This window comes from Patagioenas fasciata, chromosome 26 (genome assembly GCF_037038585.1).
Source record: "Patagioenas fasciata isolate bPatFas1 chromosome 26, bPatFas1.hap1, whole genome shotgun sequence".
Classification (NCBI taxonomy): Eukaryota; Metazoa; Chordata; class Aves; order Columbiformes; family Columbidae; genus Patagioenas; species Patagioenas fasciata.
In genome coordinates this window covers 5,898,205-5,926,168 of record NC_092545.1, presented here as the reverse complement: position 1 = coordinate 5,926,168, position 27,964 = coordinate 5,898,205, and the positions used below count along the sequence as shown (strand labels likewise).

The window sequence follows — 27,964 nt, the reverse complement described above, 5'->3', positions numbered from 1 at the left end:
GGGGGGGAAGCGGAGCGGATCGCAGCGCAGGGGAGCGGAGCCGCCGGGGCACCCAGCGGATCCCCAACCCGCCCGCCGGGGCCCGCTCAGCCCGCCGGGAGCAACCCCCTCCCTTTGGAGGCCGGGAGGGGCCGGCGGCGCAGCCACCACCATGTCCGGGCGCGGCCACAACAAGCTGCCGACCACCGAGCGCATCGTCAAGGGTGAGGGGCCGGGGGGCGGCGAGGGCGCCCCCTGCCTGCGTGGGGGGCGCGCACAGGCCGGGGGGCACCCCCGGGGTGGAAGGAGGAAAGGGGGGAAGGATGGTTTTGGGGGGGTATCCCCAGGATGGGGGAGCCCTGGTTGTGTGTGGGGGAACCCCTGGAGTGGCGGGGGGGGCTGTTCGTTGGGGCTTCTCTCCTAAGGGAGAGCCCTGAGGGGGGCAGCCCGCGGGGGGGCCCGTTTGTCTGCGGAGGAGTCTGGGGGGGGCAGCTTTAATCTCGGGGGCAATATCTCTGTTCTAAGGGGAGCTTGGGGGGGCGGTATTTTTGGCCTGGGGGGGCTCCTCTGTTTAAAGAGAATGAGCAATCCTGCCCCCCCTTCTCCCCATCCTGGTGCTGGTCCTTGCCCTGGTGCAATGCCAGGATGGGGGGGTGATGGGTTGGGGACCCCCCATGGGGCTCTGGGCACATAGGTCCAGCTATTGCCTGGCAGGGGGGTGGGGGGTGACACCTCTGCTCTGCTTGGGGGGAATCCCCTATTCTGGGGGATCCCCAGTGCCCTGAGGATGGAGCAATGCCAGCCTAGGGGGGGCAACCAAGGTGCCTTTACACCCCCCACCAACCTGGGGTGCTTTGGCTTGGGGGGGGACCTGTCCCTGCTTTGCATCCCCCCTGAGGATTTTGGGGGGGTGAGAGCCCCCCATGCCCTCATTCCAGCAACCTGCATCCCCCTGTCTTGTGTGTCCCCCCCACCAAAACCTCATCCGATCTTTGGATGCCCCGAGGCGGGTGCCAGCTGGCCCCCTCTCCACCACCCGTTATAGCAGGTCCTATTTTTGAAAGAGCAGGAGACACCGAAGCGGTTAATGAGGAGAGAAATACATTTAACCGAGAAACCCCTGGATTAGGAGGAGGCTCGCGTGATGCACATTTCGCTGCCCTAATTGATCGAGTGCCATTATCGTCCCCACGCACCGGGGAACGTCCCCTGCGCGCCTTCGCTTGCTGCAACTTTTGCTCAGCACCCACCGCCGTGGCCGAGAGGCACCCAGCTGTCAAAGTTACACAATCGCCCGGTTATTAAACCTCCTCGCCCGGCCGACTCGAATCATTGCAGGCTGCCCCCGAGCCGGCTGATAAAAGGAACCGTTTCCCAGGAATAGTTATAATATTCGGCGATGGAGCTGTGCCCACCGGGGAGATGCACGCTGCCGTTTCTACCTTCTCCTCTGGATGGGTCCAAGTGGTTTATTTATTATTTTTTTTTTTAGCCTGTCATGTGGCTGATCACATGTTTAGATGTTAATAACCGTGGCCTCAAATGAGAGTGGACTAAGGTGGCAGCCTGGCCTTTGGGGCCCCTCGGGCTCTGCGCTGCCCGTGGGTGTTTTGTGTGGGTGCCGCTCGCAATAAGGCTGGAGGGCTCATAGATTTTTGGGGTGTTGCCCCGGAGCTGGGCGGTTTGTAGGTCTGCAGGCAGCCGGTGGGAACCGTAAATCTGCTAAATCCCAGGCAGCTGCCTGCATTGAGCTCGGCCTTGTTCGGGGAAGGTAATGTCAACGCAGCCATTATGATTCAGCTGAGTCGTCCGTCCCCACGTGCTGGCTCCGCTGCTTGGGCTTCTGGATCCCGGGAAACCCTCTTGGCGATCCCGCCGACCCTGCTGCATCCAGACAGCTGCTGATTTTGGTAATTAATCCATAACCAGGTGTGGTAGGGGCTTGTGCCATCAGCTGGAGCCTCCTCATTCCGTGCACTGATGCTCCGGGATCAGAGGGAATTTGCCAAGGAGAGCGTTTGATTTCCCCAGGGTACGCTTGGAACCCTGATTTGGGTGCCTCTAGGAAATCTGGGGAGGAATAGCTTCTTCTGTGGCTTTGGTTATTGTTTGAAGGCAGTGACATTGTTCTTCGTGGTTATTAATAATTTAAAACTGAAGATAAAAGCTGATTTTGCTCAATGGAAATGCCTACAGTTAAGTAGGGTGCAGAATTTTAACTATGTTTAACCTATATATTTACATCTCTGGAGCCCTGCAGAAGTGTTAACTGTAATTATGTTTAGTCAGGAGAAATACGGTGTTCCCGTTTGCCTCAGTTTTGTGCTTAAACTTGCACTCAGGAAGCTTCATGTTCATAATTAAAATCTCTAATTTTGGAGTATGTCAGGAATTGCTTCTATTAGCCCAGTTCTTACATCAAACCGATGGCTGATGTTAACCGAGGTCGTTAACGCCCAACTTGGTGCTCTCCTGAGAGCACTTGGGCGGTTAAGCTGGAAATCTGTGTGATTAACTAGGTCTGGTTATCTGCGTTAGCCCAAAGATAGGCTTGAATTAAGCGCTGGATCCACCGCCTGGGAAATACGCGTTTTGCAGGCGGGTGGGTTGCGATGCCCTGAAACCCCAGAGTGTTGGTGTTTAGACACCCGGCTGGACCAGAGCAATAATCCAGAGCGAGTTAGTAAAGCGTTGCACCATCGCAAGGCTGGTGAAGGAGCAGCAGGTAGGGTCCGGTTTGCACTTTGCTGTCGTTCCTAAGCGCTTGGGCTCTTTCAGGCGCCTTTCTGTGTATCCAGTTTGTATTTCCCTGGCTGGAAGACATTTGAAGTGTGTGCGTGTGGGATGTAAGACCCCTGATGTGACGCTCTCTTGCACATCAGCTCTCTGTTTTGTGACACGAGCCTCGCAGCGATGATGTAGATCATCTAATAACACCTAATTGAGGTATTGGGAGGAGTGATGGGGAGAACCCGAGCCTGCAGCATCTCCCACCACGTGCGCGTTCAGCTCGGGTGAAGCCGCGCTCGAGCACCAAACACCCGACGAGCTTTTCCCTTTCTCTCCGCACAGCCTTTGTAGCGTGGCAGAGACGCTGCCAGAGGCACCGAGAGGAACCCCGTGGGATTTGTTCAGCGAAGCTCCCGGTGCCTCCAACACAAGCCGTGCCTCTGGGGAGCCAAAAACCCGCGTCAGATCAATAGATTCTGTCTTCAGAGGCTTTGGAGAGCTTCCCCTGTGCTGCTGCCAAGGGAATAGGCTTTGCTAGTTCATCTTGCTGGCTGAAGCCGCTTTCAGTTTATGAAAAATTGGTAGCTTTCTACCTGGTTTTTAATATAAACTGCTATTCCTGAAGTGCAGGCGGGTGGTTGAGCATTGAGCTTTCTCCATTTGCAGTAGGTTGGGAGCTGTGCAGTTTTTATAACAGATAACGCTGATGTGGAAGTCGAAGTGGCTTTGTTATTGCATGCAAAGCAAAGGAAGGCTCAGGCAAATCCTAGGTACAAGAGAAATTGTGGTTGTTGAAGAGAAGAAATGCGTAGCCCCATCGCTGTGACTGCTCTTCATTTCGTGTTTGTCTTCTATAATGCTTCAGTTGTTTTGCTTTGTTGAGCGTTGTCGTTTTGTAGCTAATGAAGAATGCTTGGTGGGGGGGATAACGGGCTGCAAAAATGGCTAAAAATGGAGATAAAGGCCAAGGTGCATGCTCGGGGCCGGAGGAGAAGTGCAAATACCATCTGAGTCAAGATGCGGCCGTAGGATCTCTAAAAAGCAACTTGTGTCATCGTGCAGCAACTTGTCTGGACAGAACTCAAGAAGGTCCTGAGTGTAGATAGCCCTGAAAGCAGGAACCCTCTAGAACCTCTCCAGACGACTTGGGAGACTGGTATTTTGGGGGTTTTTCTTGCAGGAAAGGTGTTTTGTTATTTGTAGATTGGATGCGCTGGGAAAAGGAGCAGGTTTCTGCCTGCGCTGAGATGGATGTTGCAGAATCGGGGCTGATTTTGCCAGATCGTGTGGAATCTTCACCCAAAAAAAGAATCAGAAGGCAAAGGCAGTGCTGAGCATCACTTCTGCAAACGTTTTGGGGGTGACAAAACCTACACCCCAGTACTTGGGTACCAAAAACCATTCAGAAAACTGCGATAAGGCGTTGTGGGAAGCAGATTGGGCTGTCTTTTTGTTTTTATTTCCTCCAAGAATAACAGCAGATGCTTCAGATCGGCACTGGAGATGGGATGGAGAGGAGGGAAGGTCGTGTTCCTGTGGATCGCCCCGTATTTGCCATGATTTTTCTGTTTCCCTGCTCTCTGGATATCAGCCCGTGAAAGGTTAATCCCATTCCCCCATCAAAGCCTGTGCTGGCTGCTCGGACAGCCAATTCTGTAGCAATTAGAACAAATGAGCCCCGATTAGCTAGGTAGTGTGCCAAAATAGTATTTTTCATTTAATAAAAGACGGCAGAATTGAGAGGAATTCGTCTCGTGTAGCTGTAATGTGGTTTTTGGTGCCCTTTGGTTGCGCGGGCAGGCCGTTCCTTGGGAAGTAGGGCAGGGTGCTGCCTTAAAATAGCAGTAAACGCCGGGCTGCTTGTGATGAAGGAGCTATTTAGGTAAATCCTGGGGTCTTGGTGGGGGCAGAGCCGCCTGCTAATCTAAAGATACTCCTCGCAGACCTATATTTGTCCAGGATCCTTGGCCGCTTCGCCAGGTATTCCCTGTCCGATCCCTCTGCAGATCGCGTTGGGATGGCGGGCGTGTTTACTAGACCTTAATGACTCGGACATTAATGGAATTAGACATCGTTAAGCAGCGGGAGCGAGGAAACGGGCTACGTAAAGGCATCAGCGTTATCCTATAATGCGAGACTTGGCTCCCAACGGCTCCTGGAGGCCGGTTTGCCAGGGTCACGGTGCCGAAGAGGCTTGAGAGCTGGGTCAAGTGCGGAAATACGGGGGGAACTTGGTGTAGGGGCAGCAGGATGGATGTGGAGCAACTGGTGGGTGGCGTGGACCACAGGTGAGGTGGAGGATGGGGGGTTGGCGCTCAAAAGCGATAGGAAAAGGAAATCTCAGTGCGGCTTTTAAGGATTTTTGTTGGCAGGGAGGAGAAGTGTCGTGTTATCCTGACTTCAGAGCTCCAGGAAAACCTCGCTGCCATCTCCACCATCTCCAGCCTCAATAGGATCTCGCTGGGTTCCCATCAGTCTCCTGAGCGCTTGCCCTCCTTTAGGAAATACTTTTGCAATGGTGGTGGCTGTAAGACGCGAGTTTAAGGCTCCAAGCTGGATCTGGTGAGAGTGCAAGGATCTCCCTTGTGTATTGCAGAAAAATGGGGAGAAGCGGTGTCAGCAGAGATCCCAGTAAGAGTCTTTGTTTCCCCAGCCTGCTCTGGAAAATAACCCTTTTTATCAGTTACTGAAGGGGAGTGAACATGGTAAAATGGCTTCTTAAACAGCAGGGAGAATATTACCCCAAAGGTGATGTCTTGGATGTGTATTGCGAAGGTTTTCCAGAAGAACACCATGAAGAAGGAGCGGTTGAGTGGTAACCGGGGTTTTCCATCCTTGAGCTCCATCCCTGGCACGTGAAGCTGCTCTGAAAACATCGCTAGAACTAATTCAGTCCATTTTTTGGGCTCCTTACTCCTTGGTTTGCAAGAAACCTGCTCTGGCTGCTCTCCAGCGCGGATGCTGGAAGGGTTTTAATTAGTTTGCAGCTCCCTTCAGCCCGTCTGCACCTCTGTGTGGTTATAGGGCGACACGTGGGTATAAATGTCAAACATTGGAGTACGCGCATTGCAAGAAATGCTTTAACCGGGGCTGTTTTGATCCCGTGAGGACATCGCTGGTGTTGAAGCATTAAGGCATGAGATGGGAAGAGAAACCGAGACCCTTATTATGTATGAATTGGTCTTTTTGTGCTGCAGAGCTCAAATCCTCACTTATTGACAGTGTGGTGCAGTGAAACAGCCACTTCTCCAACGACCTGCAGGCTGAGCTTCCAGCACAGCGCTTGACTCTTTCTGGGTCTTATTTTATCTAGGTTTTCCATGCAAAGCAGCAGTTTCATGGCTACAACACCATCCTGAGCAAGATCTCGGTCGTACGCAACGTGTGGAATCATATCTGCTTAAAGTGGCTTTAACTCTTGGAGCCAGCACCCCCTTGGCTGCCGGCGGTGGGGTCAGATTTACGCTCATCAGCAGGTGGGGGATTTGCCTTTGACACAAAGACCCCGCTGTTCTTGTATTAATGATCTATTAGTGGCCGCTCTGGCAGCTCGTGGACCTTGGGAAACAGGTGCCGAATTTCCCTGCCTGCTGACATCTCGGAATCCCCTCCTGGCTCCTTTGGTGAGCTCTTTTTTTTTGGAGTATCCGCAGCTGTTTGCTGTAGACCTCGACCTTTTTATTTTCCTTCATTTTCTCTTGGTTTTGCTCAAACTTAGCGGTGAACCCGTCAAGTCGATTGAGAGACCGTCCCACCGATGGGAGGAAGGCACCAGGTTTGCTGTTGAGCGATCCTTTTGTAGGAATATTTATCCTTTTAACCACTGGGAAGTTTATAAAGCTTTAGGATCTCAGAAGAGGTTCTTTTTCCAGGCTGAGGGCTTACGTCTCTCCTCGATATTAGCTGGTGAGTCGGCGATATGAGGAGCCCGTGTCCCTGACAGAGGACTTGGCTCCGGACAGATTGTCTCAATGACAATCCAGGCAAATCCGCATCAGTGCCGGTCATTAAGAGGTGCTGGAAACTCAATGAGCCTTGCAGGCAGGTATGGTTTTAACATCCACGTGTCTCCCGAGGAAACTCACCGCCCTACAGGTATGTTTTTGAGATGGTCTTTGACACGAGGAAGACGAACACCACAGCACGGATCTGGTCCGGCTTCCTTTTCGGTGCTGGGGCAGGAACCCCGGTGCGAAGAGCCGGTTGATGCCGGGGAAAGCTTTGCAGCCGGCTCCCCCAGCCGAGAGTCTTAAGTCGCCTCTGTTCTAATTAAATACTCCTGATTTTAATCTCTGCTGGAGGATCACGAGCAGGGCGCCAGCTCCAACCGGGGCCACCGTGGCCACCCTTGGCACACAGCTCTGGCACCGAATCCTCCTTGAATAGCCCCGCTTTAGTTTGCCAAGGGCACCTCTATCTTTTTTCTTAGTCTGATAACACTGTTTACTATCCGTGCTGGATGTTTTGCCAGCAGAAGAACAGTTTAAGGATAATTACCTTCTATCCCCCTTGAAGTTTTTAGGAGGGCATGAGCACGGTTCAAGCAGCTATAAGAGGCTGTGTGGCTTCTAAAATGCACCGATGGGCTTTGATTTTTAGGTCGCTTTTATGGTTTTCTAGCCTCTTGGCATCACATTTAGTATTTGAAGCGTGGTCTGGGTCGCGCTGGTTTGGCACACGTTGCGTTTGTATTTCGTTGCATGGAGATGTTACTTGCTTTTTGTTTTTGGCATTAAATACATCTGGCTTCTGCACAGACCGCGTGTGCCAGGTTCTGGTAACCAACAGTCAACGCGACCTCAAAATTCGGGTGCAACTCCTTGAATAACCACAAGTTGGTTGATAAGGTAAAGACAATTTGCTGATGGGAAGGGTTCAGTTGGTGCGTCTGTCTCGGTTTCGCTCCGCTCTGGTATCGTGATGACTGTGTCTCTCCCCCTTCGAAGAAATCACTCGGTTTGGTAGAATTTGACGCACAATACAGCTGTTTTTAGGGTTATTGTGAGGAGATATTCTGGTGCTACACAAAGGTGAGGAGCAGAGCGAGCGCTCTGAACCGGTTACGCACCGGGAGAGTGGCGTTGGCACCATTCTGACCGCTTCCCCATGAAACTGTGCCGTTGTTAATGGCACTTAATGCTTCTCTCTATTGGAGCTGCCGTTCAGTAGGAATTTACGCTTGGAAAATGGATGAGAAAGACCCGCAAAGCCTTGTTTGCCAGATGCTCTGTTAATGGGGACGGTGCGCCTGATGGTTTTGGTTCTGGGTTCTCCTGCAGCTCTTCCAGGGGTGAAAACCAAAGCTCATTTTGCTCCGTTTTACAAGCGCTCGGAGCCTCTGAAGCACGAGGTCTCTTATTCATAACGAAAAAGGGAAATCGCTGCCCTCAGAGAGCAGAAAGAACATGCAAAGCTTGCAGAGGGCAGGTGGAACTGGTGATAGTCATTGCTTCTGGCTCTTGCATTTAAGCAGGGAAGGTGATTGCTTTGCTTAGCGACTCTCCTGAGATATTAAACTTATGTATGTTTGCACAGCCGGGCTTTGAGAAGTTGGTATCACACATGCATCCATTCTTTTTGCAGATTTCCATATAAACTTGTACCCCCAAGGGACAAAAAACTTCATGCAAACCAGCGCGGGGATTCGCAAAGCAAAGACATCTTGGCATTGTACAACCGGAAATTTGCGTGGTTTATAATTTCAAGAAAATAAGAATTATTCCCCGGAAAATGGGGTAAAATAGCAGGACTAAGAGCAGGTTTGAATTTGACTTGAGCTGCTGAGGTTCAGCGCGTTGTTGCTTTTGATCCGGAGCCCTTAGAGCGAAGCGCTGCAGCAGGTTGGACGCTGTATGTAACAGCAGGTGGATGTAGGTTAGACGTGAATGTGGATGGAAACGTCTGGTAAAAATAACGTTGGGCTATTTGGAAATTGGGGAGGAAAAAAGCACACAAAACTTGACCTGCTGCTCCCGCTATGCAGCTTTTTCTCTGCTTTTCAAAGGGGTACAAATGGTTCCTATGTAGATTTTTCCTTGTGAACGTTTCTTTTGCCTTTGACAGCAGGTCCGGTGTCCTCGGCAGGCAGATCTGCGCTGTGGCAGACGGACAAATGCCATTCCCGGCCTCAAACCCTCGGATGTTTCAGATATTCCAGCACAGGTGGAGAGGGCGCAGGGATGGGAAGCTGTCGGTACCTTCCGTCGTGTCTGAGCATAAAAAAAGAGCCTTTACTTGCGCTTTGCTTTGCCTGAGCTGCTGCAGAATGCTCAAAATGTACTTCTTTTTCCTCCCCAAAATGCATCTGTAACCATCTGTTCAGCTCTCTCTGTCTGTACCATCATTCATGTGATGAGGAGCAAGCAGGGAAGGGGCTCTTGCATCCAGTGCCCTTCAGATTCGCTCCCAGGTGGGTGCCAGGAGCTGCAGTGAAATCTCTCTCCTGTTTATCACCAAGCGCATTTAATCCTGGATGAATTTTGGCCCCAGGGGGAGAGAATACCAGCTTTTTATTATAAACCCAACTCGGGGAACAAACTGAGGGTTGGTTGGAGCTGCCACTTCAGGCAAAATCACCCTTGTTCTGTTTTCAGTGATGAATTTGTTGCTCTGTTGCTCATCCGAGGGACTCTCAAATATATACAGAATAATTTGGGGATTACTGTGTTCTCTCCATGGTGGTGTCTGTTCCTGTGCTGTGAGCACTCTGGTTTTGTAGAGTTGATGGTAGAAAAGCAGCTTTTTATCAAAATTTCCCATCCTTACCTATCCGTATCCTCCTGGATGGCTGTGAATACTTGATCCCAGCTTGGCAAATAAAACCTGTGTTAATTCTGCAGCAAATGGAGTCTTGCGAAGGTACCGCGGTCCTCTGGCTTTCACTGGAGTCTCTTGAGCACAACTGACCTTTTAATCCATTTTACGCCTTCAAAATCGCCCTTGCTTTTGTGGCCCTTCATTGTGGTTTGGTGAGTGGGGGAATTGTGGTCTCAGGAGCAACCTGCACCGTGTGTCTTGATGCCCTTGTAAGGTCCCGGACCTTCAGGATTTATTTATCTCCTTATTTATTTATCTATTTAAACCAGACTGGGTGCAACACACAGAAGGGGAAGATGGCACAAAGACGGCAGCACGTGCAACCCACAATTTTGTGCGTTTTGTCTATTCTTAATGACTATCTGCTGGCTCTGGGGGTGGCTTTAACACACTCGGGCTCTCCATAACAAGCCACGGTGTTTTTTGGTGAGATAAGGAGTTATTTCCCCATTTTGCAGGTAGGATCAGGAAGCAGACGAGACTCTTCCACCTTTCTCAGTGCAAGATTTCAGGTCGGTTTTGGCTCTGATGGCCAAGCCAGCGCCGCTCCCGCCATCTGTGAGTGCAAGTCCGCCAGAACTGAGCGTTAATAAGGATAAAATTCAGTTCTTTTATAAATAAGTGGATATTTGTGCATCAGATAACCGCTTGCACCGAGTTGACTAAAGCCCTTACACAAGTTATGCCGGCTAACGAGATTACTTGCTTTGACAACACTAATTACTTAAGCACTCGTCCTCATCCCCTGCTGCGTGGGGGAACGGGCATCGCCGCGTTTGGGTTTTGTGCAGGATTCTCGTGATTCTGGTGCATGGAACGATTTGATTTCATTTTCTTGCAGCTTTCGAGGCTCTAGGTGTCTCCGGAGCGGGTTTTTCTCCCTGTTTTCCATCCTGATACAAGCAGAGCCAAGGAGAAGCCGATTCCTTATCGTGGGAGAGGAGCCGTGCGAAGCCAGCAAGGGAACTTACATAAAACTTCTTGGCTGCTCGCATCGGCGTAGCCTCATATTTTATCTTGCATAACTCCGCTTGCTGGGGCTACCAAGAAAAGGCAAAGCGGCCCATTCCAGGAGCTTTTTGTGGATTGTGTGACCCTCATGGTCGTTCACCTTTCTGGCCCCACTTCTGTGGGCTTTTCGCTTTATCCGGATGGCTCTGGAGTTGGCGACCGTGCCCGAAGGGCTGGGACGGTGGGGAATACGGATCTGTACTGTTCCTATGTCTCTGTTTCTGTTCATTATAAACCATTTGACCTTCAGGCGCTCTCTGGCTTCCTTCGGAGTCCGGTGGCAGATGTTAGGACAACTGCCCGGTTTCTAGAAGCACTTAGAGATAATTTATCCAACAACTTAATGGCCGCACATCCCAAAACCTCCCTTGCTCCCAGCCCCACGGTTGCTCCTTTCAGCCTCTCTTACCCCAACTAAACCTATTTCTATCAGACCTGCAGCTCCCCCTTCCTCCTTTGGCCGTGCAAACACCCCACAGATCCAGAAACAGGGGGAAAAAATACCTGAAATTCTACAAAACATCCAGTTTTCCGCCGGTAACCAAAGAGGTCGCTTATTTCTTTTCTTTTCTTTTCCCTATAGAGATGAACTATATATACTGCAAAAAAACATCGTCCAGCCTGTATTGGTGCAAGCAGGGGTCTTGCTTAAAGCCTTTTAATTGGCGTCTCCATGGGGAAAACTCTGCGTGTGCCCTAAGCGTCCGAGACTCACGGGGCACTTAGTGGGTCCCCAACAGAGCAAAACTTCCACCTTATTGCAAACACCGGCTCCCCTTTCATTAGAGCCGCTCTTGTTCTCTGCCCTACATTTCACATCATCTGAAAATTGATGTTCAGCTGCAAAGAATCCCTTGTGCTGCCTCTCTGCTTTAGATTTTTTCCCCCTTCTCTTCCCCTTGGATTTCGGAGCTAAATAGCTGCTCTATTTGCATTTGAAAGGGATGGGTTGCTCTTGTTTGACCAGTGTTATTTTGCCTGTTAAATCCAACAGGCTTTGGCACACGGGCTGTTGTACTGGGTGATGGGTAAGGACATCGCCTTCATTTGCATGGCAGATATTTTTCCTCTCTAGCCGCATCACAGCTAAGCGCAAATCTTTCACCACCTGACATAACAGCATCAGAAGATGGTGAATTATCCCGTGAGTGGGTTTCCTTGTGTGTCGGAGGTATGGCTGAGTGTTGAAATCATTAAAATGGCTGTAAAAGCCCCATTTCCCTTCCTCAATGGGGCTGGGTCGCAATAATGTTGGTTATTCGAGGTGTTTTGCGAAGGAGCTGGACCCCCAGACCTCAGGCGATCTCTGTGATAAGATGCAAATCTCTCCATGGTGCAAAGGAGCCGCGGGCAGGTTTTACTTCTAGTTTACTTCTTGAAAATAATTAGAGTGGCTGTTGAGGTGTTTTCCTGTATAGATTTAAAACTGGCCTTAAATATTGGACTCCATCAGTATTTACCAATTCCTAAGCTTGTTGTGAAGCTTTTGGAGCGGGCCACGGCGCGAGGTTGTCGCTGGTAAACGCAGCTTCTGCTTTAGGGCTACGTGCGGTTTCCTGATAAGCGAGAATTGTACATATTGGTCCTCCTATGTTAGCTGCCAGTTCCTGGGAACCGGTGTGTTGTTTTCTCTCCTGCTTTTGCCTCTATTTGCGTGCAATCCCGTTTTAGCGCAACGTTACGGCGACGAACGTCCTCGCCAGATTAGGAGACGGTTTGGGCGCTGGCGTTTTCTGCGGATGCATATGGCATTTAGTCTGCATACGGTGGCTTTTTAAACACACCGAGGGGTGTATTGAGTCGCTCTGGCAGCACAGCTTTTCTCCTTTCAGTACCAGAGCATAATTTCGGTGGAAGTGTGTTTCTGAGTGTCTGCTCGTCTCGAGGCTTGGAACGAAAAGCCTCCTGCTGCAAAGACTGCAGTGCTTATTTTTGCCCCTGAAAAGAGACGTGTCGCTAACTTCTCCGCTTCCATTTCCAGCTGTCCCGTTCCCTCCCACGCAGCGGCTCACTCTGAAGGAGGTGTTTGAGGATGGGAAGCCGAGGCTCGACGTCCTGAAGAGCCACTTGGTGAAGGAGGGACGCCTGGAAGAGGACGCGGCGCTCAAGATCATCAACGATGGGGCCGCCATCCTTAGGCACGAGAAGACCATGATCGAAGTGGAGGCTCCGATCACAGGTCAGCTGGAGTACCAAATAAGGACCATCTAGGAAAAACAAGCAGCTCAAAGCAGACGTTTTCCCACGTTCCTTCCATCAGCGAGGTTTTTAGGTTGCATGAGCTCTCAGAAGAGAGGATTTCGCTTCTGTAGATCGAGCGCATCTTTGCGGGAGCTGGATGTAAAGTGTGGGTCAGGGCACAGCCACGCTGGGCTCCTTGTTGCCGCCGTGACCTTTCTTTTCTTAGTGTGTAATTCTGTCCCTCTTTTGTGCTGTTCTTGCTCCCCTAGTGTGCGGTGACATTCACGGGCAGTTCTTTGACCTGATGAAGTTGTTTGAAGTCGGAGGATCACCCAATAACACCCGCTACCTCTTCCTGGGAGACTACGTGGACAGAGGCTACTTCAGTATAGAGGTGACAAATAAAGTGGGGCTGCTAGCACTAAACTAACCACACTAACAAATACAGACCTGTCTTGGATTTTATAGAATCGTTTTGGTTGGAAAAGACCTTTAAGATCATTGAGTCCAAGTGTTAACCCAACACGGTCAAATCCACCTCTAAACCATGTCCCTAAGGCCCTCATCTACCTGTTTTTTAGGCACCTCCAGGGATGGTGACTGGGTTTTGCATGCAAGGAAGAACATGTAGGTACCATACAGTCTGCTTTTTGGCAGAAAAATCATGATTTTGACTTGGATCCTCAGCCAGTGGCAGAGCCGAACAGCAGCGCTGGGGTTAACCACTAAACCCTGCCTTCAGAACTCGAGTTTTAATATCACTTGTAGCTGTCAGTCAGGGGAACAAGAGGGAGAGTTGATTGTATGTTGCAGGCAACAGGATCCTACCAGGCAGTGGGAAGCAAACGTTGAAAAACTCACAGGATTCAGCTTAGCAGGGGAAAAAGAAAGCGCCATGTTACTGAGTCACAGCTTCGCTACCATCCCCTGAAAGCATCAACCTTGCAAAGGGGTCAGGAGGAAGGAGCAATAAATCTGGCCAAGTGTTGGGTAACACCGCGAGTTTTTGGTCTTAAAGGGCAGAATAATCAATGGGTCCCCATGGTTGGCACTGGTTGGGAGCGACAGAGCAGGGACAGATGCTCCAGCTGGGGCTGGCGCTGCTGGGGTTTCTGGCAGGAGGAGCCCAAATAACCCCTGGGGAGGAAGAGGAAGAACAGGGATCCGACTGCTTCTTTAAATGGCTTGGCTTGCGTGAATTGGGTTCGCAGTTGAAGTGTATTTACCTGGAAAAGAGATTATATTATAGCACAGCAACTTTTTTTTGAGATAAGACATGGATTTTTTGCTTTTGTGGATTAACCAGGAAACCTTCAAACAAGAGTAGTCGTACCCTGTGTCTACAAATGAGTTTTACAGCGCTTCTCCTGCTCTTTGCTCCTACCCTGCGGTTGATCTCACGTGGGGATTTTACTCCCAGATCTGCAGGAGTGAGTGCCCGAGTTTGGGGATCGGTGCCTGAGTTTGGGGATTGGTGCCCTCATCTGTCTGCTGGGATAATATGGAAAATTCCAGGGGATGGATGACGAGTCCACCTTGCAGAACAGAGTTGGTGGGAGGAGACGTTTTGCTTTTATTTTTGAGGAGGAGGGCCTGAAAATTACGGCTAAACCTCATCAGGTCTTTGTGCCCTGACTCTCCGACCTGTGTGAGGCAACGTGATGGGTTTGGGCTCAAAAGCCTTGGGGCAATCGACCTTTTCCCAGCTCTGAGCAGAAAGTTTATATTTTATGCTGCTCTTGACCTTCTTCCTTCTCTTTTCCCCTCATATCTGCGGGGGCAAAGCCCCCGAGTGCTCCCTCACCCCCAAAGCCAGCATTGATCTCACGAATCAAGGGTGGGCTTTGATGAGCACATGCGGGGGCTGATCCAAATGTCACTGATAAAGCAGGATCTCGATTCCCTCGTTCCTATTGATGTGTGTGCCTCTGCTTTCCACCTACTGCTTTTAAGAGATTCCCACCTGGCTGTGCAGAAACTGCTTGCTATAGTGAAAGAAAACAGGTTTGCCGCTACAAGCAAAGAGTTAAAAATACATATATAATGCAGATAAACCCATTTGGCATTGTTAAAGGCTCCTATAAGATGCAGGGCTGCAGCAGCTGGACTCTGAGGTGCAGAGATGGCTGATCTGTGATCGTTTGGGGTTTGGAGTTTTGATCGCTGGATCCCAGAAGATCAGATGATGGACGAGGACCCAGATGTCCCTGGGAAGGTGGGAAGATGCGGCATCATCAGGTGTTTGTGAAGCCACAACCCGAACTTGTGCATCCGTGTGCTGGGCAGGGATGTGATCGAGTGTCTGCCCCGATAATCACTGAGTGAAATAGGAGGTCATGGTATAATTGCATCGTGATGCGGGCAGCCAGGAGACAAGATGCAAAACTGAGGGCCAGGGAGGTGTTGAGACAAAGCCCAGATAACCCACGCAAGCTTTCCCCTTTGCTGTATTTGGTTGTCAAGGTGAAAGGAGCAGTTTGTGGCTCAGACAAAACGCTTAAAAACCCCAAAGGCCTCTGTTCATCAGCTCAGCTGGGTGTCTTCAGCCGATTATTTCTGGGCCTCTGGCTCTGGGAAATTCTCATTTAAAGACGTTTGTTCCCAGTGAGTGTAATGAGGCCATGAAGCGTGGTTTGGTTTCTCTTTTTAAAGAAAAGAAGGAAGCACAAAAGCTGAGACGTCTGTGGGGTTGAGTTCTGAGTTCAACACAGGCAGGTGCTTTACAGATCCTTGGGATTTTAGGGATCCCTGTAGAGCTCACCACGGAGGTTTGGTGCTTAAATACCGTGGTATCTAAGGTGTCTATACTGGAAACTAACTTGGAACTGGTTTATTTTGGTTCTGGAGGTGGTTTCTGTGCTTCCCGGAGATCTGCGCACCAGATCAGCAGCGTTTTTAGGTGTCAAAGTGTTGACAGACTTCACGGTTCGCGTTCTCGAGGCGTGTGCCGTTTCTGTAGCATGTCAGCCGAAAGGGTAAGCTCTTATTAGAGACTTTAATCCAGATCTTCAAGCTCGCTGTCATTATGGGTTGTCCTTCCAGCACTCAAAATCAACAAGGGAAATGTGATAACATTTCCCCGTATGAGATACCGGCTGATTTAGCTGTCAGCTTGACAACGTATAGCACAGAAGGGTAAGTGCGTTTGATTTCCAGCTGCTTCACGTAGAAAAACCACCATCTAATATTTCTGGGAAATAGGAAAAGGATTGTTTCAGGTTTGTGCCTCATCAAAGACCATTTTTACAGGTGTTGCTGCTCAGATAGGGGATGTGGAACGCCCAGAGGCTTTACTAAGCTCATTTTTTGGCGAGGCTTTTCCTGTTTTGAGCTCGAACTTCACGTGACTGTAGCGTAAGCAGAAAAACAGAGGCGGGGGAAGATCAGGCTTTAATTTTTCTCATATTTAATGCAGCGTATAAAATGTCTGCGCTGGCCGCGCGTCCCTCTCTGGTTTGGATTGCAGCGGCACATCTGGAGCGCACGTCTCGCCGCGCAGCTGCTTTTGCTTTGCTGCTCGAAAACGGGTTGTTTTTCGCTTCTTTTTTTGCTTCGGTTTCTGCTGGAAGGAAAAGCTGCCCCCACCCAGCCCAGAGTTGGTTTCAGTTGAACGCGATCTCATCTGTCACTTCTCCAACTCGAGCCTAATATAGAGAAACGCGCCGTGTGGCTTCCCCCCGCCGCCAAGATAAGATCTACTGCCGATTATGGAGCTGGGTTTCTATCAGGGTTCCACTTTGAATTCGGCTTGTTGGGTGTCTTCCCAGAAACACTTAGTGAAGTCTCCGCATGATTAGTGCCCTATAAAAGGGTTTTATGACGTGCCATCTCCTCCTTCCCTTTCTTGCAGTGCGTGCTGTATTTATGGAGTTTAAAGATAAATCATCCCAAAACGTTGTTCCTCCTTCGAGGGAACCACGAGTGCAGGCACCTCACAGAATACTTCACCTTTAAGCAGGAATGTAAGTATCAGCAGTGGAAGGGTTTAAATACATTAATGTGTTGTGACCAGGTGCGGGTCTTAATTTTTCTGGGTTGTATCAGCTGCTCCAGAGCTGTAAATACCTATCATCTGCTTTTCCCTGTGCACATTGCTCTTCTGTTTCAGCTCCTGCTTTAAAAAATAATTAGAAATATATACACGAAAGTCCTGTAGAGTGTTGAGTGTGTGTTGCTGTGGCCGTTTGGTTACAAAGAGTGAGCGTGGATGGAAGGAATCTGAACAAATCTCTGATGAGCCAGTTGCACACACCCCTCATCCCCCTGACTTTCAGGCCCAGCAACGTATAATTACTGCCAAATGACTTTCAGCTCCAGATCGTGCAGCTGGGATCGCTGATTACAACTGGAAGCAAATAAAGGATTTGCTCCTCGGTGTTTGCGCTGAGGAGAATCGTTACCTTTAAGATCGCTTTATTTGAGTTAAAGATAGTTTTGTGCAGCACTGCCGTGTTTTTAGAGCAATGATGATGAAAGGTTGGGGAGTGACCTCCCCTCTGAGGGTGATGGTCGTTCCTCCGAGCAGTAAAAAAGGTGTGTACACCAGCAGTGTGTAGCAATGTTAGGTAGTAATTGCTCAAAAATATAACGATGCCCAAGGCATAACTCTGATTTTTAGCCCTTTGGCTCTGGACGCTGCCGGACAGGGTAAGGAACCGAAATAATGACGTCTGTTTGCTCAGAAATGAGTTGGAGAGCACCAGCCAGCTCTCTGCTGGATGCTGGAGCCATCGGGTGGTGGCAGATGAGCTCCTCTTGAGCTTGGGCTCAGTTTGAACCAAACAGAGGTGATGGGGTTTATTTCCCCTGTGGAAAACAATCGTGCCTTTGTGCTGCCTGTATCGGGGCACGCAGGTGAGAAAACCTGTTGGTATCTCCCAAATAAAGCTGGAGGAAAGGTAAACTTGCCATTCATGCACCTTTTTGCTTTAGACAGAGTTGTGTTTTGCAGCAGTAACGAGGTTTTCTCAAAGATCTGGCTCTGTTAACGCCTTGCGAAGGGGCTGCAGATGCCAGGAGGGACGCGCTTGGCGTGCGGTGATCGCTGCTTCTCATCCCCATCCTAGCAAAAAACGTCGGGAGAGATCTCTGAACGCATTCAGTCTCGCTATAATAGCCAAGCTGCGTTAGAAATGCCGTAATGTTTCTGTTTAACGTATCAAAACCTCTTCGCCTCCATTAAGATGAGGCGTCCAGTGCAGGTTGGGATCTCTTACAGCCCTGGAAGATTGGGGTGTGAAGATTCATTTAACTGCAGGAATCTTGGTGAGATTCTCACTCAAAGCACCCATGTCCGGCCGAAAGGGCAGTTTTATCTTAAGCAATTTGTGTAATATCGCTGTGCCAAATGCAACAGCTGCTGCATTTCCCAGTGTATAATCTGTCTTGCAGCTGAGGCTGCTGAGCCTGAGTTTAGAGGGATGGATGTAGGAAAGGGATGCGATGGCTTTATTAGCATCCCGAGTTTTCTATTAAAACAGCAAGCACCTCTGTAATAGCCTCTTTTCTACGTTAATCTCAGTGCAGGTGTTCTAGAAAACAGCTTGAAGGGAGATTAATATTTTGACCATGTCCAGATTACTGTGAAACCTTTTTATCTTTGTGTCCAACATGTGTTTTCACTGATACACGGGTGCAAAGTTCCACTTGGTGGGCTGTAGACACAGAGTTTCGGTATCACCACAGGCATTAAGGCCATTGAACTTATTCATCAACACCTTGGCTGATCAAAGCTTTGCTTAATGCTGCTTATATCGTGTAGGTTTGGATGCATGAATGAGCCCCTCTTAAAAAATGTTAAAAGTTAAACTGAAGCTCTTCTTTCAGCCTGAGCAGTCTTTGTTGTGTAAATGAGTAAATTAATTCAATTCTTCCCCCCTGCACCTCATCTTTCCAGGTCGAATCAAGTATTCGGAGCGAGTGTATGATGCGTGTATGGATACGTTTGACTGTCTTCCTCTCGCCGCACTCCTAAACCAGCAGTTTCTGTGTGTTCACGGGGGACTGTCCCCAGAAATCACGTGTCTAGATGACATTAGAAAAGTAAGTAATCTCCATATTTGCGTAACTTACCATTGATAGCGTGGCTCGCTCGATCCCTGCGCATCCACGCTGTACATGTGTGCGCCGCTGCGGTTTTCACCAGTGTTATACTGATGTTTTCTGTGCGTTTTTTAGTTAGACAGGTTTAAGGAGCCTCCAGCCTTTGGTCCGATGTGTGACCTGCTCTGGTCCGACCCGTCAGAGGATTACGGCAACGAGAAAACGCTGGAGCATTTCTCCCACAACACGGTTCGAGGCTGCTCCTATTTCTACAGGTGAGCGGTGTTTGGGGAACTAAATTGCCGTTCGGATCACTCTCTGGGACTTCACAGCATAACTGGCTCTGAAATTGGCTCTAATGCGCAAAATCCTGTTTGTTTTGTTGTAATATTGAGCCCTCTTTGGGTTTGTTGCTGTAGGAAATGGTATCGGCCAGCGGAGATGCTGCTTTTAGCTGGCAGGGTGCCTTTGGAACTGTATTCAGGCATTGGGCAGTAGCAGGAGCTCTAGAATACAATCTTTTCCTGTCTAAAAGAGAAGCGTTTGTGCTGACAGCCCATTCGTAGCCGCGATTTGGCACCAGGGGTCTGCTTAACGGAGTTATTTGCAATTGATTTTGAACGGTGTACCACACACCACCCTTGTTTGGGGACACAAACCAAACAGGTGCCGCAAGCGGCTGGTTCTTGAAACCAGGACCGTGGGTGCTGTCGCTTCTGCTGTTCTACGCGCTGATGTTTACTTGCTTTTTGTCTTCCAGTTATCCCGCAGTTTGCGAATTTTTGCAGAACAATAGTTTGTTATCCGTAATCCGAGCCCACGAAGCCCAGGATGCCGGGTGAGTGCTGCAAACTCCATCCACATTCATATTACCCTTAGCGAGACCGGTCTGTTTAACACTTGACCTGTTTTCCAGGTACCGAATGTACAGGAAGAGCCAGACAACAGGCTTTCCGTCATTAATCACCATCTTCTCTGCACCTAATTACCTAGATGTCTATAACAACAAGGGTAAGGCCAGCAAGGACAGGGCTCTGCGCCTCTTTGGATGCCACTCAATCCCCCTCCATCGTCCCTTGACCGCTCTTCCGTCTCCTCCTTATGCATGGAAGGGAAAAAAGAGCTTTATATGTTAAACCCACAGCAGCTGGGGAGCTGGAAGTGGCTCGATTCTCTGACTTAATATATTACTGAGGCAATTAGCTGTCAATTTATAAAGCCTAGAATAACGCTTTTATTTCCAGCCATGTGACAGCTGAGCACTACTGGTGAATGCTGCCGTAAAAGAGAAGCTGCTAGTTTCAGCAAGCTTTTAACTGCCCTGTGCCCCTAAAATGAGTGTTACAGGGAACTTCCCGCAGCTCTGGGGTGATTTTACCCCTCACTTTGGATTTTAACCCTGTGTTCATCACATCTGATCTGCGTGAATTTAAACAGCTTCGTTACATTGACCTTTGGTGTGATGAGCTTTAGTGAAACAACATAATGGGTGAACTGAAAGTGTTACTTAAGCCTTCTGTCTTGTTGCTAATGACATTTCATTAGCACAGGTACAAATCCCAGAGCTCATCAGCGCCTACGACACTTCTTGTCGCTTCTTTTTCTCTTCCAGCTGCTGTACTGAAATACGAAAACAACGTCATGAACATCAGGCAGTTCAACTGTTCCCCTCATCCCTACTGGCTTCCGAACTTCATGGATGTCTTCACATGGTCTTTGCCTTTTGTAGGGGAAAAGGGTAAGAGATATTTGGATTTTTGCTATGAGTCGCCCCATGGTTTGTCAGAGCACCCCCAGTGTCAGAAACCTGTCCCAATGAGTTACAGCTCAATAATGTCAGCACTGGAAAATAATTCAGGTTCGAGGAGATCCGCTTATTACTGGGTAAAGTCCATGTGAAAATAATAGTTGATACCTATTTTAGAAGGTTTTTACCAATAAACCGGCCCCTTCTTGCTATTTCTGCATTACTGATGGAGCTGATCTTGGGTGGTGCGGCCCCACCTCAGAAGCTGGAGACGCTTCTCTTACGCCTGGTTTGCAGCAGAGTTATTAACATCTCTTGTTGGCTTGTGGCCCACCAAAAAAGCAGCATTCGCTTCAATTTAAAGCCTTATTTCATTCTGAAGAAGGTGAGACTGCTTAAAATATGACTGTTAGGGAACAGAACTTCCCTCACAATGACTGAGACTCAATTTCTTAGCAAAAGGGTTTTTAGATCTCCTGGTGAATTTAAATTCCAGCCTAGCTCGCTATGTTTGGGATACAGGTTTGAAGTGCCAAAGGCGGGGGGTTTGACTTTGAGGAACCAGAGGTTGAATTCCCCCCCTCCAAGATTTGATGTTTTTGGAGCCAGGTGGCCCATGGTGGGGAGTTGGGACCTTCCACAAGCCCAGGCTGTTCTGTATGAACATTGGCACCTGCTCCCTGTGGCTGTTTCATCTGTGATGTGCTTGGCCGGCATCCACCTCCTTGGCAGAAGGTGGAAAGCACATCGTCTGCTGCGAGGAACCAGAACTGTGCGCCTAAAAGCGTCTCCGGGCTTCCACTTGCAGAGTAGAAATGACCTTGAAACGGTTCCGTTGTCCAGCTCGTCCTCCCGACGCCTCCGCCTGCCAAGGCTGCTCTAACCCTCCTGTCTGTGCTTCTTGCAGTCACAGAGATGCTCGTTAACATCCTCAACATATGCTCCGACGACGAGTTGATTTCAGATGGTGATGAGACATTGGAAGGTAAAAAACAAACCAAAATGCTGTTAGGACCGAGTTGATACCCGTGGAGGGCGGGAAGGTGTGTGATGTTAGTGATCAGCATTTGATTTAGAGCTGGATGCCCAACCAGGGTCTCCAGGTGCTTTTTGGCCAATTCTTGTGCGGTTCTGGGTAGAAAACACTTTTCTTTCCCGTTGCTATTCAGTCACAGAGATATTAAATTATATTCAATGCGCCAGGTGCTTCTTGGCAGCCCCTCTGGAGATGCTTTCCTGCTCCTTACAGCAAATGGGTATTTATTTTTCCCCCCCAATTCAAAATTTCCTGCACCAAAATATCTCCCCAAGCTTCTCATCTGTTGCGGTGAACTCTCTAAAGTGGCTTCTTGTGTCACCCCCACAAAAAACCCCAAAAAAAAGCAGGATGTAGTTGTGGCCCTGGTTTTAAGCCGTGATAACGATGGCTGAGCAGTGGAGGTGCAGACGTGGGGTGTCAGCGTGCGTGGGGGGCCGGGGAGCGCTGGTGATCCAAACGCAGGCCAGCGTTGCGGTCCGAGGTTGAGACTTTAACCCGCTTCTCCCATTGCATTTCGTTTTTGTTTATTTTTGTGTTGATTTGTTTTATTTTCTTTCTCCCTCCCATGAAAATTAAATTTGTTTCTTCTATCTCTGTCTTCATCTACTTGTTTCTTGGTGTCTCCTCTCCCTGAAGATCACTACATTTCAAGCTATCAGAAAGGTACCCAGCTAGAATTTGCTACAAGCTTAATTTTCACTGCCTGTGCCACCAGATTCCTTGGAGTGGATTTGAATAGCTGACTAGTTGGGCAGCCTCTTCATCCCCTTTCAGTTTTAACATAAGCGCCGTGTGTTTTTTAACCCTTCTGCGTTCCTCCAGGAACCTGAGAAGCGGGATCACGTTTCTATCTGACTTCTGAATGCAGCCACTTAGTGCATGGCTGAGCCATCGGTGCATGTTGAACCCTCCGGTTTGGCTTGTACTGTCCTACTGTGTAGTTGGGCCATGTGAGGAATCTCAGCTGAGAGGAGATGGATTTGTTACCTCTTTCACTTTGAATTTGTTTGTTTGTTTCCAGTTACCCTCCATGCTTTCTCTTTCCCCTCCCGTTGGGTGTGTGTAGCGGAAAGGGGAGCTCACGTATCTCACTTTTGTGTTTGTGTGGGGTTGAAGCTGCAAAGGCTCCGGCCGAGCCCTCCGCTGTGCGCGTTTGGATGCCAAAGCTGATGCTTGCGTGACACCCCCGAGCACAGCCCGGCGTTCGCAGCCTCCATCAGCAGTCAGATCCGTCCGTGTTCTGCCTTGCAAAACTGTGTCCACGTGGCTGAGTCATTTGTGTTACATCCTGTGTAGTGTGATCAAACCCGGTGAGCTTCGAACAAGACCTATCCGATCCGTTTCTTTTTTTTTGTTTGTTTGGTTTGGGTTTTCTTTTTGGTGGTTCTCCTCTCTTTAGACCTTTTAAGTCCGTGTGTCATCTCGTTGGTGTTGCCCTTCTCGCTGCCATCCTGAGCGCCATCCTCTCGGCACTGTTCTCTCGAGAGTGTAGCTGTGACTCTGTAAACCATGATTTCTTTTCCCGGAGTCAGGCAGGTGCTTCATATTGACATTACCTGTGCCTGGAGAAGCAGGAAACCTTAAACATGCCGCTGTTTGTTTGGTTTGTTTTATTCTTTCCCTAAGGTGGGACGACAGTCCGTAAAGAGATCATCAGGAATAAGATCAGAGCCATTGGGAAGATGGCGCGTGTCTTCTCGGTCCTTCGGTAAGGGAGGCGCTCACCATTTGGGGTCTGGGGGATGTGGTCAGGCTTGAGTCCTGCTGGGGAGAAATCTGCACCTTGGGTTAATCTCTCAATAACTGCTTTGCCTTTTTCTGCAGGGAGGAGAGCGAGAGCGTGCTGACCCTCAAAGGCCTGACTCCCACGGGTACCCTGCCCCTGGGAGTGCTCTCGGGGGGGCGGCAGACCCTGCAGACCGGTGAGTACCCACCGTCCTCCCCCCGCAGCCCCTCTGCGCTTCTCTACCCATCCCTCAGCTGCCCCGAAACCCGTTCACTCAGCTCCCGTAGGACGCCAGGAGACCTGAGAGGAGCTTCAGGCACAGGGGGAGGGAGGATTCAGGAATAGGAGACAGGAAAAGTGGAGGTGGGGTGTGGAGAGCCTTCCGTGGTGTCCCCACATACCCTCCGAAACATAAAGAGACACCAGCACCCTGCCTAGAGCACGTATGGCTTTATTGTACCTTTCTGCAACAACTTTTGTATTCATTTCCCTTCTAACACTGCATGGTAAACATCCTCTGTTTCACCTCTCCGCTGCTGTTGTGCAATAGCATATATACGAATGTAAACCCGCCTGCTTGTTTGTTCTTCATTAAACAAAACCCCTCCAGTTTTAACACTATGAAATTGACAATCCCAAACAGAGGAAGCTTAGATTTAGTTGAAAGGTGATTCTTCCAGGCCTGTGGGTTTCATATTAATATTTCTTATTAAACCTTCTCCCAGCCCCCTGGTTTTGATCCAGTTTCAGAGGTTTCTGTGCTTGCTGGTGAATACTTTTCTCCCTCTCTCATCAGCCAACAGGACCGAGTTAGCGACCCGTGTGTGTTAAACTCGCAGGGCAGGGAGCTTGGCTGATGGTCAGGGAGCGAGTTATCGTAGTAACATGTGTCCCCAGAGGGAATCCTGTAAATCTAGTGTTTTAATCCTTTCCTGCCGCCAGCCTTTGAATGCTGGCGCCTCCCCAGCCTGCTTTCCCCTCGCTATCAGCGCTGGGCAATTTCCTGCGGGCTCCAAAAGGGCTCGTTCTGGGATTACCTCGCCTCGATTCAATAATTCACGAGTGAGAAATGCATAAATACATCGCTGCCCGTGGGCAGGATGCGGCATCGCTCCCAAACTCCTGGGTTTCTCTGCCCACAGAGGAGTACGGTTTGTTTTTTTATAGCAACCACCATAGCTTGTCGCCCCAGTTCTGCATGGGAACAGCGCCTGAGTGGGAAGGCGGCTCTTTCAGCTCCATTGGAGCAGCCACTTCGCAGCTTTGTCCCCAAAAGTGACACAGCGGGTCGTGCTGCACCTTCCCCTCGGGGTGGGGGGTCCCTTTGGGGGGTACCACCCAGCACCCCCTAAAAATGAACCTGAGATTTGTGCATCTCCCCAAGACAGGACAAACAAGCTGCACCTTTGCTGCTGCCTTCCCACCCCCCGTGCCACCCTGCTTGTTTATACCCATCTCACGCTCCTTTCCCCATCGTGCATCCCTTTTCTCACCCCGTCCCACACATCCCTTCGTCCTGGTGAACACACGGGGCTCCCTCTGCTTGGTAGAAGAGGGGGCCGCCCCCATTTTGGGATGTGCACCCCAAAATTGGAAGGACGGGGCTGCGGGGATGTGATGCTTTCCTTCCCCGAGCCTCCTGCCCACCTTCTGCAGCGCAGCTTAGCAAAACCAGCTGAATAAAACCACCGAATCTGGAGCAAAGATGTTCAGCCACAACTCCCTCATTCCCCCATGGCCTCTCAAGGACCACGTGGCCTTTGTGTTGTGTCCAAAGCAAAAAAAAAGTGGCGTTTTGAGGCTAAAAAGTGGGGGATCTGTTGGAGGGAAGGGCCTGGTCCCAGATGTGGAGGCAGAGGCTGTAAAATCTCGGCCAGCTGCTGCAGCGCGTTTAGGAAGGGGGAACCTTGCTCAGCCTGATGGTTGCTTGGTAACATTTCTAGGAGGTGGAGCTGAAGCCAAACTGGATTTGAAGCATCACCCTACTTTCTTTTGTTACAAATCAAAGCTTTGGGAGCAGAGCAGCCTGGTGCCCACTGCTGAATGTCATTGCATCCCCCAGGGTCACTTCCCTTATGTGACTCTGGGGCTGAATTCCCCATAATTTACCTTCTGAGGGTGGCCAGGGTGTCCTAAAGCCACCGAGCTGGGAGTGAGTGGGCTCTATGCGCAGGTGGAGCCCATGGGGTGTCCCTGTCCTTACCACCTTTGTGCCCAAACCCTCCCGTGCACACAGCAGCGCCCCATCTCTCTGCTTTTCTGTCCTTTCCCATCGGATTTATCGGTGAGGAAAGGAGATTCCCCGGTGTGTGTGCTCAGCAGTCGCCAAACCCGCGGGATTCCCCTTTCCAACCTTCCTCTCACCTTTTATTTCCCCCTTCTTGCCGCTCGGTTTTGATTCCTGGGGCTGGGAGGCTGTGGGCTCTGCGTTCGCAGTTTAGATCACTCACTGTCACTCTTGTTTATTATTATTATTATTATTTTTTTGTTTGTTTTCTGTCTTCATTTTTGCATGCCACTGTTCTTCTGTATTGCAGCCACAGTAGAAGCGGTAGAGGCACGGGAAGGTATGGCTAGAATCCGCCGAGAGACTCAAAATCATCTCTGTGTGTGCCTGCGCTAATTTTAAAGAGCTTTATCAGCCTCGTGGATGCTTTTTGACTCTTGCATCACCAGAAGTGGGGGAGGACGGGCCCCTGCTGGGCAGCAAAAAATACACAGCGGGCTGCTTCAAGTCTCTGTTTTTAACTTTAATAAGGCTATTGCTTGATGCGATACCTTTATTCCGAGAGCGTTCCCTCTACGGAGCAGTTTGTGCTCTGGTTTCTCAAGCCTGTGGTGTTTGAGGTCCTGCAATCTGATCTCGGGTGCCTCGTGGCTGAGTTCATCCCCTGGGTAGCTCCATCTGCCAGCAGATTTCATTAAAATCACCTAGGAAATAGCGGATTTTGCTGCCCTGATGTAATCCCCGCCTCGCCCACAGGTGGGCTGGGGTGGTCCCACTGTGGACAAGCAGCTTTTGCCCTTTAGTTTGTGTAGAAATGCGATATTTGTGAGGTTTTCTTCTCGATAGCTCCATTCATCCACTGCACCTCTGTATAGAGAACTCTCTGATTACCGAGGGAGTTTATTTGCCAAGTCCCCTTCAAAAGATTTGACCCAAGCCCCTTTTTCCTCAATCTGTACACACAGAGAAGCGGAACATCTGGTCCGTATCATCACCGGGGTGATGGAGGAGAGGTGACTTGTGCCATTTTGTCACCCCCAGCCTGCCCGTGTGTCTCCTGGTCATGCAAGAAGCGTTTGCGACCCCAGGACGAGCTGGTTCCCTCTCCTGGTGCTGCCGTGTGTGGTTTGTGTCGGAGCTCGAGCCTTGTGGTGTTGTCCTTCTTGTGTTGGTTTGATTTATTTGCCTTTTATTTAGTAGCGTGGGTTTGGTTTTGGTTTATTTTTTCCAGCTTTGAAAGTTTCCTTAAGATTTCACTGTTTGGGGACATAGAGCACTTGTCTGGTTCTTCACGTTCCTACAACTAAACCGTGTTTAAAGGGGGAGCAGAGCCAAGTCGCTGCCGTCTTAATCCTGGGCTTTGCTGCCGCGACTTAGCGCGGTTCAACTTCCCAAGCCGGCGATGCCAAAAAATCACCTCCAGACCCATTTTTATAGCCCGACTTGTGCTTTCTGTCCCCCCCCCACATCGTGTCCTGTGCGTGTCTGGCGTGTGCTAAAGGGCTCCTGTCCGGGGATCCGCGGCTCGGCCTGGTTCTCACGTCTCGTGTTTCTCTCTCCGCAGCCATCCGCGGGTTTTCTCCGCAGCACAAGATCCGCAGCTTCGAGGAGGCGCGCGGGCTGGACCGCATCAACGAGCGGATGCCGCCCCGCAAGGATTCAATGCACTCGGACGGGCCCGTGAACTTGGTAACCTCAACAAACTCTGCGGACAAGAACGGCACGGGGAAGAAAACCCAGTAACGCTCCGGCCGCCCGATCTGCAGCGCTAAAAGGATCCAAAACTTAACGAATTTTATTTATTTATTATGGGGGTGGGGGCGGGGGAGAAACCAACTTCACCTGGAGGCACGTTCATAATCCAGTTTGCATCCATTCTGTAAGAAAGGTGACCATTTTGTAATTTTTTTATTTATGTTCGATATATATAAAAGAAAACAAGTCCATCTTTTTTTAATTTAGAAACCAATCTAACTGCTAGCGCATATATGAAGTGTTGTGCTGTACAGCTGACCTCTCCACCTCTGTGGGGGGATTAAAAGCAACAAACAATACACAAAACCAGTTCCAGGCAACTTGGGTCGTTGACTTTGGTGCAATTCTCAGTTAGCCTGTGCTTTCAAATGCAGGTCCTTCCCTTGCAAACAAGCGTTGGTTTGGTTTATCTCTCCACACCCGTCTTCTTCCCAGAGTGTGGGTTTTTGTTCAGTTTCTTGCCTACCTGCATCTGCTGCTTTAGCGACCGATCATGGAAGGCGCGTTGCAACGGGCTGGGATCCATCCCCATTCCAAAGTGGCACCTAAATATTCAGGATTAAGCTCAAAAACACTCCGGTGCATTATACCAAATCGCAGCACTTTGTCCTTTGCTAATTCAGTTTTATTCTAGTGAAGCACCCCACCCCCAAAAATAACAATGAGGAGGCAGGAGGGAGAAGCGATGCCTCTTGTTGCAGCTTTTCCCAA

General features: G+C 49.8%; 1 protein-coding gene across 7 annotated transcripts; it reads left to right on the top strand.

Annotated features, from left to right (window-relative positions):
• The first annotated feature begins 5 nt into the window (after positions 1–5).
• PPP3CC (protein phosphatase 3 catalytic subunit gamma) lies at positions 6–27,901 on the top strand. Of its 7 annotated transcripts, none has more exons than XM_065856573.1 (15): positions 6–203; positions 12,518–12,715; positions 12,987–13,111; positions 16,568–16,679; positions 18,614–18,759; positions 18,895–19,034; positions 19,520–19,597; positions 19,676–19,770; positions 20,372–20,497; positions 21,414–21,491; positions 22,182–22,208; positions 23,172–23,253; positions 23,370–23,467; positions 25,809–25,838; positions 27,063–27,901. In XM_065856573.1, the coding sequence occupies exons 1-15, from the start codon at positions 152–154 to the stop codon at positions 27,239–27,241; spliced, it is 1,566 nt and encodes a 521-aa protein (XP_065712645.1). In that variant the 5' UTR covers positions 6–151; the 3' UTR covers positions 27,242–27,901. The 7 variants fall into 7 exon arrangements, with proteins under 7 accessions (XP_065712645.1, XP_071655372.1, XP_065712646.1 ...); XM_071799271.1 differs by having other exon boundaries at positions 26,464–27,205; XM_065856574.1 differs by lacking the exon at positions 22,182–22,208.
• Positions 27,902–27,964: the final 63 nt, after the last annotated feature.